The sequence below is a fragment of the Strix uralensis genome, chromosome 9, assembly GCF_047716275.1.
Source record: "Strix uralensis isolate ZFMK-TIS-50842 chromosome 9, bStrUra1, whole genome shotgun sequence".
NCBI classification, from domain to species: domain Eukaryota; kingdom Metazoa; phylum Chordata; class Aves; order Strigiformes; family Strigidae; genus Strix; species Strix uralensis.
The window spans coordinates 25543338-25557816 of record NC_133980.1 but is presented as its reverse complement, the minus strand read 5'-3'; the positions used below and the strand labels follow the sequence as shown (position 1 = coordinate 25557816).

Below are 14479 nucleotides of genomic sequence, written 5' to 3'. Positions count from 1 at the left end.
GTCAAAATCAGCGGTGTCTTCAAAGAAGTTCTCACTCTGAAATGTCACTTCCTGCTAAAACTGTTAGTAGTTTTCTATCCAGCTCTTTGTTTACAAAAAGGCCAACATACATTTGCAGGCAGTTCAGTTTAGATCAGGCAGTCATATGCAAAACATCAGCAATTGATGATGCAGATTTTCTATAAAGTGTGAGATGGGAGCACGTTGAGATTTGGAGGAGAGGAACATGTTCTGGTGGCTTTCTTTCAGCAGAACTGAAGGCCACATTTGTTCATGCTGAACAATCAGAATGCAAACAACAAATGAAGTCATGTTGTTCAAGACCTTTAGTCTTACAGGACACTATTTATCAAGCTGACTGGTACTTTTTGTCTTTTAAAATGTATTCTGTTTCTTTGAAGTTAAGATGGAGCCTGATTCAACAGGACAAAACTGCAATTCTGTGGGTACCCAAGAAGGCCAAGCAGCAGTAAAAACAGAAGAGAGCTCTGAACTTGGGAATTATGTTATCAAGTAATTTTTCATTTCTCTTAAGGATTTCTGATATTTGAAATGCTAGGGGGAATGGAGGAGATTCTAGGGATACATGTAGTAGTCTTAAGTTTGACCTAGAAATACATTATAAAATCTTCTGTCCCGTACACTGCTGTATCATGAATACTTTTGGGTAGCATTTGTTTCAGACAGTGTTACAATATTTTCTTTGTAAATGGATTTGTACGCAGGGCTTGTGAAAGGGGAAAACATTATTCTGGGGTTTGCTAAAATCTCGAGCTGCTAAAACCTCTTTATCATCGACTGCTTGTATAATTCCCATTGCCACTGTGTGTCCTTACTGAGCTGAAACTGTCCAGTGAAATGCAGGTCAAAAAATCTGAAATAAGTAGAACTGTCTCTCCTCTTGCCTCTCTAGTCTTGCTAAGATCGTATACTTCTGTAATTACTTAGTACGAGGGCTGCCTTGGTTCAGAATTGGAATTAAATAATAAAGATCATGGGAGTATTTGTTCACTGGACGCTGTGAAATCTGGTGCCTTGTTTGTGATGCCCTTGCAAGTACTTGTTAGGTGTTTTTCAGCAGAACTCAGTTTTCAAAATTTTCTCTGCTTATTTTTTGTAGTGTGTAGGATGTTTCTTCTGCTCTTGATTCCTCCGGTGGCTGACTTTCCCATCTCCATGTTTTGAAAAGTTTTGTTATCCTGACATATCCCTGCAGACGTTACTCTGGAGAATATGTGTAGGAGACAGGAATAAATCTTAAGTCACTACACACTGGAAATTCTTTTAATTATAAAATAACTAATGGAAAATATGGTTCTTCACAATTAGATACAGTCTGGCTGGTTAAGTAAAACTTACCCAAACTCCCGTAAGTACAAAGTTTCCCATGCAGTATCCCATGTTCCTACTGGGACAGCCTGCACTAAGGTCCATCTTATCCCTCAGAGTAGTGTTGCGATGATGCAGGGATTTCTTCCAAGCCTGCCCGGAAAAACCTGTCTTAGTTTCTTCAGCTTGGCAGATGCAGCTTCAGATGTGGACACTTCAACAAGAGGAAGGGCTGTTTGAAATACCTTCTCCGGATTGGGGCATAACAGTTTATCCTCACACTGCTATTGCTATAATGCAGTGGGGCTAGGGACTTTAAACCATGCAGCGATTTTGAAACCTTTTGCATCTGGTCCATTGTTTCCAACAGTATTCTTCATTGTGATTCTTTTTATCCCTTGCAGCATAGAATATTTGGAGAATATCCAGCAGCTTTTAACAGCAATAGTGAAGAAGGTTCCATTAATTGCTGAAAAAAGTAAGCAGTAAATGAAAAGGGTTTGCTTTCTATTTTCAGTGTATCAACAGACTGCCTTGCATATTCTGTAGCCACAAAACTTATTAAAAGGCGGAATGAAATGAAGCCATTCTCCTAGAGAGCTTACTCAAGGGGTTATTCTAGAGATACTTAGAATTAGATTCTTCCAATAAAGCTAAATATGTTGTCAGCAGTTATTAACTTTTATCTGTTTTTTGGTTAGAAATAGATTATATTTCTTCACATAATGGCTGCAAGTAGGTCTTCTTTTCCCTGGTTTGTCCTTAATTGATGTGCTTTTCTCTTTTTTTCTTTTTTTAATTTAATATCAGGGTTTCAGAAATGCTTGCAGAGATGATGGCATAGCTCAACATTGGAATGTGTTTGTTGTTGGGGTTTTGGCTTTTTTTAAAAAAAAAAAGCCAAAAGGTGGTAGTTTGCAGAGAAACATTTTAATCTTTTCTGGTACTTTATAAGTGCATACCTCTTACTCATGTACATAGCTGAGAATGTATCAGCTTTCTCTGGTAACTAATGCACTTTGAACGAGTGGTCCTGGAGACTGGGTAGGGCAGACCCTCTCAAGATAAGCACAGCGAACAAAGTAGGAGTGGGTGGCACAGTAGAGCTTTCATAACATACAGCTCTCTGGCCTACAGTAGCATTCATGAATCTGTTGCTTAGGATTCATATACTCTTCTCATGTTTTTGCCAGGAAACCTTTTCACTGTTGTTTCATTTTTATGTTGTAATTTGTTTGCAAAAAAGCCCCAAAGGAGGAGACTTTGACCAGTAAGACAGACTTACAGGTCCACATCATTACAGTTTTTGGAGGAAAAAGCAGCTTAAAACAGCCCATAGCCACAGATTTCTGTGTATGTGATCAACATCCAAAACCCACAGTGTCTGCTGCGCTCTCTGTGCTGTGCTCGGAGAGAGCACAGCATCTGTACGAGTTAGAGAGTTACAGTCCTTCATCCTGTGAGCATGAATCACATTTCCCTCTTCCTCTCCATTAAATAATACCAAAATTTATCTTACTTCACTTACCAGAAATTTAATACTGTTTTTTGGCTTTGTGTTTTCTAGATGAAGATGCAAGCTCTTTTTGTGCCAGTTCAGTGGAACAGTATTACAGCTGGAATATTGGAAAGAGGAGGGCAGCCGAGGTAATCCTCTCCTCCTGTGTTTCATAAGCAGTCATTAGGGACACAAGAAGGATTTCTGAATTATGGAACCTTTCTTGTTGGCTGATTTGTTTTCTGAAGCAGTCTGTCACATTTTAAATGGAAGCATTCCTCACTGCAATGATTTGTGTCCAGGTAGTGATTCAGTTCATTGTTTGGAGACTTTCTCAAGCAAAAGGGACTCTGAAGGTCATTTTTTGGCTGATTCAAAGCAAGATGTTTTTGAAGCATTTTAAAAATCAGAATTTTTGCAAACTGTCCTGTTAGCACTTTATCCTCATCACTCCTCTATGGCATATTATGGTCATGGGAATTTTACCCAACATACTTTGTCTGTCTTTTCATGGGACTGTGTCTGCTTTCTGTAGGAAGAGAATTGAGAGACATAAGCAGTGCTAGTGCTGAAATAGATTGTTGGTTCACCAAGGATAAATATTTCAGTTAATTTGGACCTTTTTGTATTGTGGTTGTTATGTTTCCCCCTATTTATTCATAATTTTATCATCTTGCTATGGAGTTTTACGGGGAAGATGTTAAAAACTGATTAGACCCTCTGCTGTTGCCAAATTAAGTGATTAAACAGTTTAACCAAAACTTTGAGAAATATATTTTGTTCTAGTGGATTTCTTGCACTATGTCATCTTAGGTGTTACTTGGGAGATGATACATTTCAAGTCAAGGCAAAGGTGTCTAGGCCCCTGTAAATGTGTGTTCCTTTTTCTTGAGGTTTTGTTTGGATGACAAAGCAGAGTTTAAATGGCCTGCCTACAGCTGCCTAATATCAGGATTAGGACCATCTTCCACATTTGTTTTTCCTCATCATTCAGACTTCTAAGAAAATCGTGTTCCTTCTGTCTTCCTTGCAACCTGGATTATTGTCTAGCCTTAAATGTTTTAGCCAGTGTGATGAGCTTTCCCTTTGGTTTGTCATAGTGGCAACGAGCAATGACAGTGAGAAAGATCCTACAAGAAATCATAGAGAAGCACCCCAGGTTTCACAATATTACTCCCCTGAAAACAAAGCACGTGGTGCACTGGTGTCGATGCCATGGCTACACTCCACCTGACCCTGAGACCTTGCGGAATGATGAGGACTCGATTGAAGACGTGCTGACGCAGATAGACAGCGAGCCAGGTGAGTATGGGGGGACAGAAAGCTCCTTTCTGCCAAAGATGCTGTTTATTAAGTGGCTCAAGACTGTGTGTATGCACACGCACGTGCTGCTTCTTCAGGAGAAGGGGATTCTTACTTTCTTTAACTTAATTTACTTTGGAATAACAAAAGTTGGAGATCGTAAGGGCAAGCCTACAAGTGAGACTGTCCCTTGTCACTATCAGTCCTGATGTTTTCTGGGGCCTTTTGGGTTTTATTGTGCTTTGGGGCACTTGGAGGCCCAGTGTAGATAAATCTTATGAGAGGTGCTTCTCGCCCCACAGTGTAATCATTTATAAGTGGGCACACAAACTAAGCATAGGGACTAGTGACATTTCTGTCCTTGGGTAAGTTTAGCCTCTGTTAAGGCTTAGTGTATGAACAGTGTGAGTGAGTTCAGGTGCAAAAAAAACCAAACCTAACTTGGCAGTGGTGGTGTGGAGCTCAGTGGGGGTTAATTTACCTCCAAAAGTGTGGTGAATTGGCCCGTGTGAAGCTTCACATTTTGTTATTACCGCTGCTGCATTACTCCACTAGGCATAGCTCTGGGATCTCCACAGTCCATTTTAGTATGTATTAAACATACATCTTTAATTTCATCCATTCTTCACAGTTAAGCTCCCTTGTTTCACCTTCAGATAATCCTTTTCCCAAAGCTGAATGTTTTTCTGTTCTGATCGTACAGGGTTTTAAGGTATTTCACACAAGTGTGTGGATTTGATTATTCTTTGCTAGGTCTGGCCCTGCATTGCAGTTGTTGAAGGTGGAAAGGAAGCCTATATCCATCTTTTAATATTTTTATCTAAATAACTAGATTTGTGTTTGTCTTTGAAGAAAAGAATCTGTTTATTGTATAGCTTTCCACTAATGGTTTTACTGGCTCGTGTTGAGTACGCAGAGGAGTTGCCCTTCCATAATTTCACTGAAGATCTGTCTTCTGATTTTTCTTAAAAAGCATGATAATGCTTGTCACAGTGTAGAAGATGATTTAGTGCTATATGGTGCTTGCATAGTAAAAGCTGCATTTCTCCAAGCAAGTTGAAGGGCATCAGACTGCATTGCCAGTTGTCAAAAAGCTGCTGTGAGGATGCTTAGGAGACTCGCATTAGCCTGGTTTTGTTTGAAATGCAGCCTTCTTGATTGGTGTAAGGGCAGATGAGGGAGAGGACCATGAGTGTCATGAAGATATAATTAGAAGACTCTCAGTGACTGTTTGCATTTCTGTTCATCCTTATGTTTGGTAGGAACTGCAAAAATAACTTCCAATTACCTTTATTTCTTACCATATTTTGAGTGTGCATCTGTTTATAAACAACTTCCCATAACCTATCATCTGTCTAATTGATTGCTTCTTTTTCAGAATGCCCTTCATCTTACAGCAGTGGTGAGGAGCTGTGCCGAAAACTAGAGGAACTGCAGCAATTTCTGAAACGAGAACCAGAACACGAAGAGGAAGTAGATATTCTCAACTTTAGTGAGCCGTTGAAAATAAACATTAAGAAAGAACAGGAGGAGAAACAAGAGGAGATGAAGTTCTACTTGGCTTCCTTGCCTGCATCAGAGTTTGTGAGGGACACTGCAGAGAAGGTGCATAAGTGAATCATAAAGCTAATAAGAACTGTTGTTAAACTAGTTGTGATCTTACATTTATTTAGTTTCCTGTCTTTCATCTATATGGGCCTCTGGATGCTTTATGGAAGTTTTTATAAATGCCAGAAAAGTTGGACCTTCTGACTCATGACACTCAGCTGGGCAGTGCTGGCAGGAGAAAGTGAAGCATGTCAGCTGGGAGGTCATTTCAGAGTAGCTGTATTGCAGACCTTAGTACCAGAAAAATCATCCTGGAAGGCTAGAAACAAGGGGAAATGAGGAAGGAGGAGCGCTAGTACCGAATTCTTCCTGTCCCATCACGTGAAAGACTCAGACTTGTTGCTTGGACCGGTGCTGTTTAATAGCAGCTCCTGAAAAGGAGTTGTGGTAAAGATTAGACCACAGCAAACTACTGCTTGGATTTCTTCCCACTATTCAAATTAGAGTAAAAGAAAAGTAGAGAGGAGTGTTCTGCCACAGCAGCAGGAAGGAAAGAGAGAAGACTGGCTCGGCTTGTAGGAAAGAGTGCTTGCCATTTACCAGCAGAGACAGGAGCAGCCTGGGTTTTGGGCAGACTTTCTGAAACAAAAATTAAAACTTGCTGTTGGTTGTTCTGTGTTTTAGAGGCATTTCTGCAGGCTGTTCTACTGGTCAAGCTTCATTTTCTCCAGATCTTTTTAAAATGAAGCCTGAGATACTGCTTGAAAGTTCTGCAATGTCTGCTTGCTTGCCTTTTAACTACCCTTTCTAATAGATTTTTTTTTTTCTGTTAGTCTCATTCTCATCTAATCTGTAGTACAATGTGGGTTGTGTTATATGATGTACTAATTCTTTTCCCTCTCATTTTATAGATAGGGATTTCTTTTCAACCTGCTGAGGTACAAAAGAATGTTTATGCATCAGTAATAGAAGATATGATTTTAAAGGTAAGAAATTACTTCACAATAAGAACTTTTCTGTAACTATTAGCCCAGTAATGTAGGAAAAAAGATAGAATATCCTTATTAATATGCATTTATCAGATCGGGAGATGCAGAGTCTGATGTCTATCTTTATGCATGTATAGAAAGATATAGCTGGCCAAAGAGAGTCATATACTTCTGTGTGTGTTTCCAGCTTTCTAACTGATTTGTTGGCTTGGACACAGAATAGTGACTTGCAGATTCCCACCGCGAGTAAGTTACTGACTCATTGTGTAACTTTGAAAGTACTCCTTACTTTGTCCTACCCTTCAGAATTGGGGGGAAATCTGCTGGAGTTCTGTAAGACTTGATTATTTTATACAAGTTTAGTTATTTTTTCCTAAATACTGTTCAGGTCCTTTTTGCCTGGGTTGTCTCTGCTGGGAGACTGCTGAATTCCTGCAGACAGTAGCAATTCTGCCTTATATGAGAAACCATTTCTCTATCATAATCACTTCTGGAAAAAGAGAGATGGTTTCTTAGCAAAGCTTTGAACAACATGGAGTTGGAGTTCTTGGGTTTGGACTGAAGGCTAGCACGGATTACTTTTAGCAGTGCTCTGCTGTATTTCAAGCCGAAGACAATTTTGGGGGTTGTTTATAAAGACTGCTGCTTATCAGAAGATTAGTTTCACAAGAGGTAATTGATTCCAGGTTATACACGCACTTGCGTGCACACTTCTGCTGTGCTCTGTTACTGCTCAGAGTTGAACTCGGATCTAGGTACATCTACTTGTAGACACAGATTGTAACCATCAGATTGCTCCATTATAATTGTAGAGTTATGCCAGCTTACCTGACTGAATGTCCCAGAAACCTCTGCTCTAGTCTTGATATGGGCACAGAAAGCCAAGACCCTTAATTAGCTTTTGACTGAACCTTAATTAAGCCAAGCGTGTAGGGCATATGGCTGCCGTCTGCCTGCTGTCCAGGCTGGGAGGTTTTTGTGAAAGTGTCTTGCCATAAGCCTGGTGACCACAGGGGGTGGCCAACAAGCATATACCAGCTCTCTGGAGCATACCTGGAATCTGCCATGGGCAAAACAAGCTCTGGTGTGTGAGGGGAAGGGCCCTAAAAGGCTCTTTGAAGCACAGGCTCTGGAACACTGGATCCACCCTGCTGCGCACATACTGCTGTGCAGGTCCAGAGAGAAACCAGACTGCTCTGTGCACCTATAGGTCTCTTCCTTTCTGTTAAATATACTCAGTTCTTACTACTGTGCTAATAAAACTCACTTGGGCATCTTGAACTGCCCCCTGCTGATCGAATACAGGATTGAAGTGAGCCAGAACTTCAACTGCTCTTCCACTGATACTTGAGCAAAGACCATTTTCCTTTCCTCTTTTCATAATGCTGTCTCCTGATGTCTTTTGTCACAGGCCACTGAACAGCTGATGAGTGACATCCTACGGCAAGCGCTAGCTGTGGCATACCAGACAGCCCCTCACAACAGGTACAGCAGCTTGTTTCTTCTTGGACCACTTATGCCAGCACTAAGGGCTGAACTGCTTGAGGAATTGAGTCAGATTTTGTGTGGCTCCGACCATGTGAGTGAGGGAATTTATGAACTATATTCTGGGAAGACCCAAGCCTTATGAGGGGATTTGTCATCTCCTAGCAGTAGCAAAGGATGGAAACATAGACAACATTAAAAACAGGCAAGATTCTTTGGTGTTGTCATGTTCAAAGGCAGATGACCTGTTTCTACAGGGCCACATTGGAAGGACCTTCTCACTCTTTTCCATCTGAGGTTACTTTGTAGACGGCTTACCCATAGCTCGCCAGAACTTAAACAACCTAAATAATCTCTTTTCTGTTTTACTGATATACTCTTTTTCTGGCTGAGATACCGAGTGATTCTTACGATAACGATTAGGCCACATTTTGGTTTCTGTTCAGCAGCATGATTTGGGATAGCTTGAAATTGAAAAAAGAGAACAGAACAAAACAAAATCAAAACACTAACGCTCTGAGAAAATGCTTAGGTTAAATACTTGCTTGTATGCAATATAGAAATGCTTATATAATATAGAAATGTTTATGTAATATATATTAAATATATGTATATGTTATATATATCTATAGTCTGTGCTAACTTCAGCACTTGATTTTCTTGTCCCAGTGCCCAAGATGTTTCTCCCAGTCATTTGAGAGTGGCTTTTTTGTGCTTTTCCTGTGTTGCTCTAACACAGGGGTGGATTTTGGGGTTTTTTTTATTCCCCCTGTTAGTAAATTTATTGACTTGCTGCTTTATGGACACGTGTCTTTTTATGTATTATAACAGCATCTCTGATGCCTTCATTCCCGGCAGGACTCCAAGAGAGATCACAGTGATGAATATTCACAAAGCCATCTGTAATATTCCCTTTCTTGACTTCCTCACAAACAAACATATGAAGATACTAAATGAGGAACAATGAAATAGAGCAGAGAAGATGCTACAGGAAAGGTGGATTTATGACTGAAGTTGGGTTGACAAATCCAGTATTTCTATAGGACACAATTACATACATTTATAACATTGGGCTACTAGATTGTTACCTCCAATTAAAGATGCACCTTAATGCAACAAAATGATGCTCTGTTCCAAATCAAGTTGTTAAATGTCAGTGTTTACTTGGTAAGTGTATGTTCAGTGGCTGAACAAACATTGTCAGTTTGCATCGAGTTGCTAGCTGTGAGAGACTCCACAGGCCTGGTCCCTCTGAGACAGCTGTATTGATGAGATATAACTTTTTTTTTTTTAAGAAAAGAAATTATGTTTTTTGGTGCAGTCTACGTACAAGTTGGTGTCCCCATGCAGTGGGCAGAACAGTTGCTTTGGCACTCTGAATATAAGAAAAGTCAAATGCAGCTTTTAAAGGTGGGCCATTTGAGTAGATGGGTGGGTTTATTGGTTAGGTTTGGCTGGGGGGGAGCAGAAAGCTGATGGCTGCAACAAATTCTGCCAGTCCTGCTTGAGCATGATGTATGTGACTGAGAACACAGCTGGGTAGGCTTATCGTTAGCTTATGCAGCTACGTATCACCTAACCAAATTCCTTGCCTCTCTAGAGGTGTCAGATGCCACCTTTATCACCTCAGAAAGGGTAGACTGGCACATGCTCAGTCAAGATGAGCAAACCATGGTCAGGCTTGGGAAGATTTGGCTGACCACTTGTCCTGCATGGGAAAGGAGAGGAGCAAGGACAGTATTCCATGTTTGTGGGCTTGGACTGGCTGAAACCCTTTGCTTGCCCAGTGAGTGCCTCCTCGGGCTGCCAGGAGGTTTAGAGTGTGTTGGAGGGCAGGTGGCCAGCTGTGTTGTACAAGTCTTTATGTTTTGACAGCATTCACTAATGATCAGCTTGGACTGTGAAATGCTGTGGGAGCAGCACCACTTTGGCTTAAGTTCTGCTCAACACAGGCCTGATAGGATCAAAAAATCAGATTTGCTGCTTTTGGGGAGTTCCTCTGATGTCTTGACTGCAGGAATAAGTTCTGCTACTAACCCCAGCACTTACCTGTCTCAGGAACATCACTGATGTAGGAGACATGTCTGCAGCCTGGCTATCAACACCTTGCTGAAGAAGGCTTTGCTGACAACATCCTGACCACCCCACATCCACCACCCCTTTGTCCTGCCCCATGGGTGCTTGCTAGTAGTGTGAATAAGCCATTGTAAAGTTGGTGGGACTCCTGTTGGACTGTCAGGGTGCTTGTTTTGTGAGGCAGTGCTGTCATGTGGGTTGAGCATGGGTCAAACAGCCAGAACCTCCAATGCGCTGATCTCAGCTGGGTCTCTGATCTGCTGCATGGCCTTTGATTTAATCACTCTGTGCCTCAGTTTCCCCATCTCTGAGCATGGGGAGCAGGATACCTACCTCACAGGGGTGTACTGAGGCCTCGCTCTTGTTGGTGCCGTGCTTTGACAATACAAAGCCTTTTATAAACATTAAACTACAGTTATCTTTCCTGGCCTGGGGTAGGAACAGAAATCTTCAAAATGTTATCTTTTGGTGCTTTTTTGGGGCTAGAAGACAGGTGATGGTAACTCCAGTAGTGTGCAGGATCTGTGGAAGATGGTTCAGTTAGTGGTTTCAGGCTTCCAAGGAGAGTAGTGTAGGTTTGATGCAGTTCTTAAACTGAAGAGGGTACTGTGTACCTCAGATGAGGCGCTGCCTGTCTTCACCTTTTAAAATTAGGGTCTGCAGGAAGGCCCCTCTCAGTTCATCAGAGCTAACGGGGAGTTACAGTTCGCTTGAATATAAGAGTTGGCAGAACCTGACCCTTGAATCTAGGAAGTGGGACCAGTGGATGAAATCCAAACAGCGTTCAGAGAAGGACTTAAATGCCCCCTAGAAAGGGCATTTCAGATGCTCTGGATTCAAAAGATAATCCTGACTTGCTCGGATGAGCTGAGTGCAGGATTGCCTGCACGAGTAAAGCGCACAGCTTAGTCCTGACAGTTTTGCAGCTGAGGTCAGTGTGAAGGAGTCGAGCAGTGGTGATTTTGTTTGAGCTCAGTGTTGAGAGTCGGGAGGAATCCAGGTAGCTGGGGAACTGCAGGCCCCACGCTTTGTTTGTAGGCTGTAGTGAACTCAAAGTGCATACTGCTTTCAGGCGCCTCTGTACACAGCTTTTACAAAAGAGAAGGGCATTTTCAAGATATCTGTTGCTATTGCTATGACAGCCTGCAGGTTGTATGGGAACAGCCTTTTGGGCAAACTCAGTCATGCTATGATCTTCTGCAATGACACATGCATTTCCAGCCCCCGTCTCTTGTGGGCTTAGTTTCTGGGATTTTGATACACCCAGATCAGCTCTTGAGGATGCAAGAGCTCATCTTCGGGCATCTGTTTGCAAATTGTGGCTTCCTTGCCTGTGTCCTGCTTTTCTGTGAGGAATGGAGTTTCAGAATGAGTCCTGAACCTGGCCCTGAAGCAGGCAGGTAATGCCCCTTGTTCTTAATGGGGTTCTTGCAGAGGAGATCTGTTGCTACATTTCTGAGCAACCACAGGTTATTCTCCTAGGAGATGCTGTATTAATAATATATAAAGTTTGCTGAAGAAAAATAAACGTGTTAAAAGCAGATAGAAAATAACACATTTGGTTAGTCCTTCAGATATAGAAAACATTTGCAACGAGTTCTTTGAATTTTGAAAAGTGGTGGGAGAAAAATTTGTTGGCGAGAAGTTCCTGTGGGAATTGCTTGGAGATGAGTTAGAGGTTGTGGAATTTCATGCACCCGTTCAGGTGTGTGTGGAACGCTACAGATAATATGGTGTGTTAAAATGTTACGGTATATTTCTCTGGCTTTCTAAAGAGTCTTGATACAAGTTAAAGATCTCTTCACAAATATTGCCCCTATTTGTAATGCTGAGTGTTTAAATCCTTCATGTTATCTGTATTATACTGTATAATTGTGTAAGATACGTATGTTTACAATAAATTCTTTTATTAGCTGTGCTAGGATTGTCTTGACTGTCACCTGTCACTTGAAATTTCTCCAAATCCACAATTTTTGTGTGCTCTATATATTCAGAATGTTTTTGTTAGTTCTGGGTAAAAATTGGTAGTTGGGGAATTGATCTGAAAGAAAAGGTAATTTTTCCCTTTTCTAGTTATTTTAAAGAGCTCTTGGTTTTGGAGGTTGGGGGAAGGGAAGGCAGGAGCTCAGCAAGCTTAGCTCCTCCAACTTCATCCTCCAGAACAGCCTGTTTAAACAGCAAGTAATTGGCTTGTGTGGAAGATTGAAAAGCAGGGTGGGTTGATGCTGGCTGGCTGCCAGACGCCCACCCAGCCTCTCTCACTCCCCTTCAGCAGAACAGGGGGAGGAAGTAAGATGAAAAAGCTTGTGGGTCAAGATAAAAACAGGGACATTGTGTACCAATTACTGTCATAGGCAAAACAGACTCAACCTGGGGAAAATTTATTGCCAGTTAGAATAGAGTTGGATGGTGAGAAACAAAGACGGAAAGCCTCACCTTTCTCCATCATGCCTTTTTTCCTAAGACTTGACTTCAGTCCTCCATTCCTGACCCCCACCTCCTCTCACTCCGCGAGAGGCACAGGGGAATGGGGGGTTGCCCTTACCAGTCCCTCTTTGCCAGTCCTTCTCCTCCCTTTCTGAAGCTCTCTGGCTCCCCTGAGGGGCTCAGCTCCCTCGGCTGCCCCAGAGCCACTGGAACTGGCTGTGTCCAGCATGGGGCAGCCCCGGCCTCACCGCACAGAGATCCCACAGCCCCACTGCCAGTGCCTGGGCACCCAGTACAAAAAGAAATTGAAAAAATAAAATAAAATTTAACTTATCCATTTTCCCCAGGCTGTGGGGAGGAATCATGGGTGTCTGTGAGCAGACTTAATGCTCCCTTCTCTTTCAAAATACTGCAGAACTCGTTTCTACTAAATCCGATAAAATTGCCTCCCAAAGAAGCCCACAGTACAATGCCTTTACACTGCCAGAGCCAAACAAATGACAATGACGTGGCCAAGAGAGGCTGACTGCACCCTGGGCTGGGCCCTTGACACAAACCCCCTGATGCCTCCTCTCATGGCTGCTGTGGCCCTGCCCTCATCTACATGAACACATCTCTGGGATGTGGCGGTCAGCTGCGGAGTGCCCAGGACCATCCCCTTCAGAGATGAAGGTATTTGCACGCAGAGCTGGCACAGGAGCAAGTGGTGTGTCTGGGTCCCAGGGTGCAGTCTTGGTGACACCAAAGCCTCTGCCACCAGGAACAAGGGATCATCCATCCCTTCTGTGCCATCTCTGCCCTGAAAGCAAACACGGCCTCTCCGGGCTCCATGGCACCAACATCCATTTGTGGCAAATCAGGTTGGTCCCTGGGATCTACATTACTGCAGTGGCCAAGATAAAGAAAATTGGTGTGAGTAAGAGGTGATGGGCTTGCATCTGATTGTTCAACCTTCAAGAAATTAGTGCAACATGAAGAGAAACATGCAGTTTATGAAAGCAGGGAAATCACTGATGTGCTGCTTGTGAACTTTTCAAGTTCAGGTAATAAGAACTGTCCTGAGTAATGGAGTATTTCCCACATCAGAGCTTCACCTGAGCATGTGGAAGGGCAGGTGTTCACAGCTGCCTGGCACAGTGGGTGCAGCTGGCACAAAACTCACTCTCAGCATCCCAACAGACCAGGTGCCAGCAAGATGGAATGAAACAAGCAAGTTCAGTGTCACCCTATAGGTAGTAAATTATAATGTGTCAGGTGTAAAACCTTCCTTTTAAAGGACATTTCTTTATGTGTCAAATAACCCTTGTTTGCAGTGTGATTCAGTTGGAAAGCCTTGATGAACTTAGACATGAACCCAGAGCAATTGGGAAGACAAACCCTAGTGTGAGAGCAATGTTGGAAGCAGTCCTGGTATCGTGACTCCCTGAAGCCTGCAAAACCTGTGTAGATTTGTCTTCTTCAGAGGAACTTGGTGTGTTACCTTTCAATTTGACTGAGGCAGGCACTTACCATGCAAAATCAGGTATGTTGCATCAGCAGCCAATTGCAATGGTAAGTACCTGCTTGGTTTTCCTTCCATTCATCCCTCCTGTAGTTGGAGCCAGGAACAGCTCATGAGCCTTTGGCTTTCTCCTGGAAGTCTCTGAGGCATAGCTAGAAGAGCTGGCATCGCACTATCTAGGGAAGCTGGTTGTACCTTCAGCATCTTCACTCACCGAAATGTTCTTGCAATGATCTCTGTTAAAATTCAAAGCTAGCACCATTTTCCCATGATCTGTGTGAGAAGACAGAGTGAAACTGTGGTGAAACACAAGTTGCCTGTCCC

General features: G+C 42.4%; 1 protein-coding gene across 12 annotated transcripts in view; it reads left to right on the top strand.

Annotated features, from left to right (window-relative positions):
• The window catches only part of YEATS2 (YEATS domain containing 2), a 49933-nt gene extending 37787 nt beyond the window's left edge, over positions 1–12146 (top strand). For 6 of the 12 annotated variants that reach the window (XM_074877789.1, XM_074877788.1, XM_074877785.1 and 3 more), the window contains 8 exons: positions 402–513; positions 1734–1807; positions 2897–2976; positions 3928–4129; positions 5508–5734; positions 6589–6663; positions 8078–8151; positions 8983–12146. In XM_074877789.1, the coding sequence (XP_074733890.1) occupies positions 402–513; positions 1734–1807; positions 2897–2976; positions 3928–4129; positions 5508–5734; positions 6589–6663; positions 8078–8151; positions 8983–9118 (980 nt within the window). In that variant the 3' untranslated portion in view covers positions 9119–12146. Of the gene's footprint in view, positions 1–401; positions 514–1733; positions 1808–2896; positions 2977–3927; positions 4130–5507; positions 5735–6588; positions 6664–8077; positions 8152–8982 lie in introns of those variants that run through there. The other 6 variants (XM_074877786.1, XM_074877792.1, XR_012630024.1 and 3 more) reach the window with 5 other exon arrangements.
• Positions 12147–14479: the final 2333 nt, after the last annotated feature.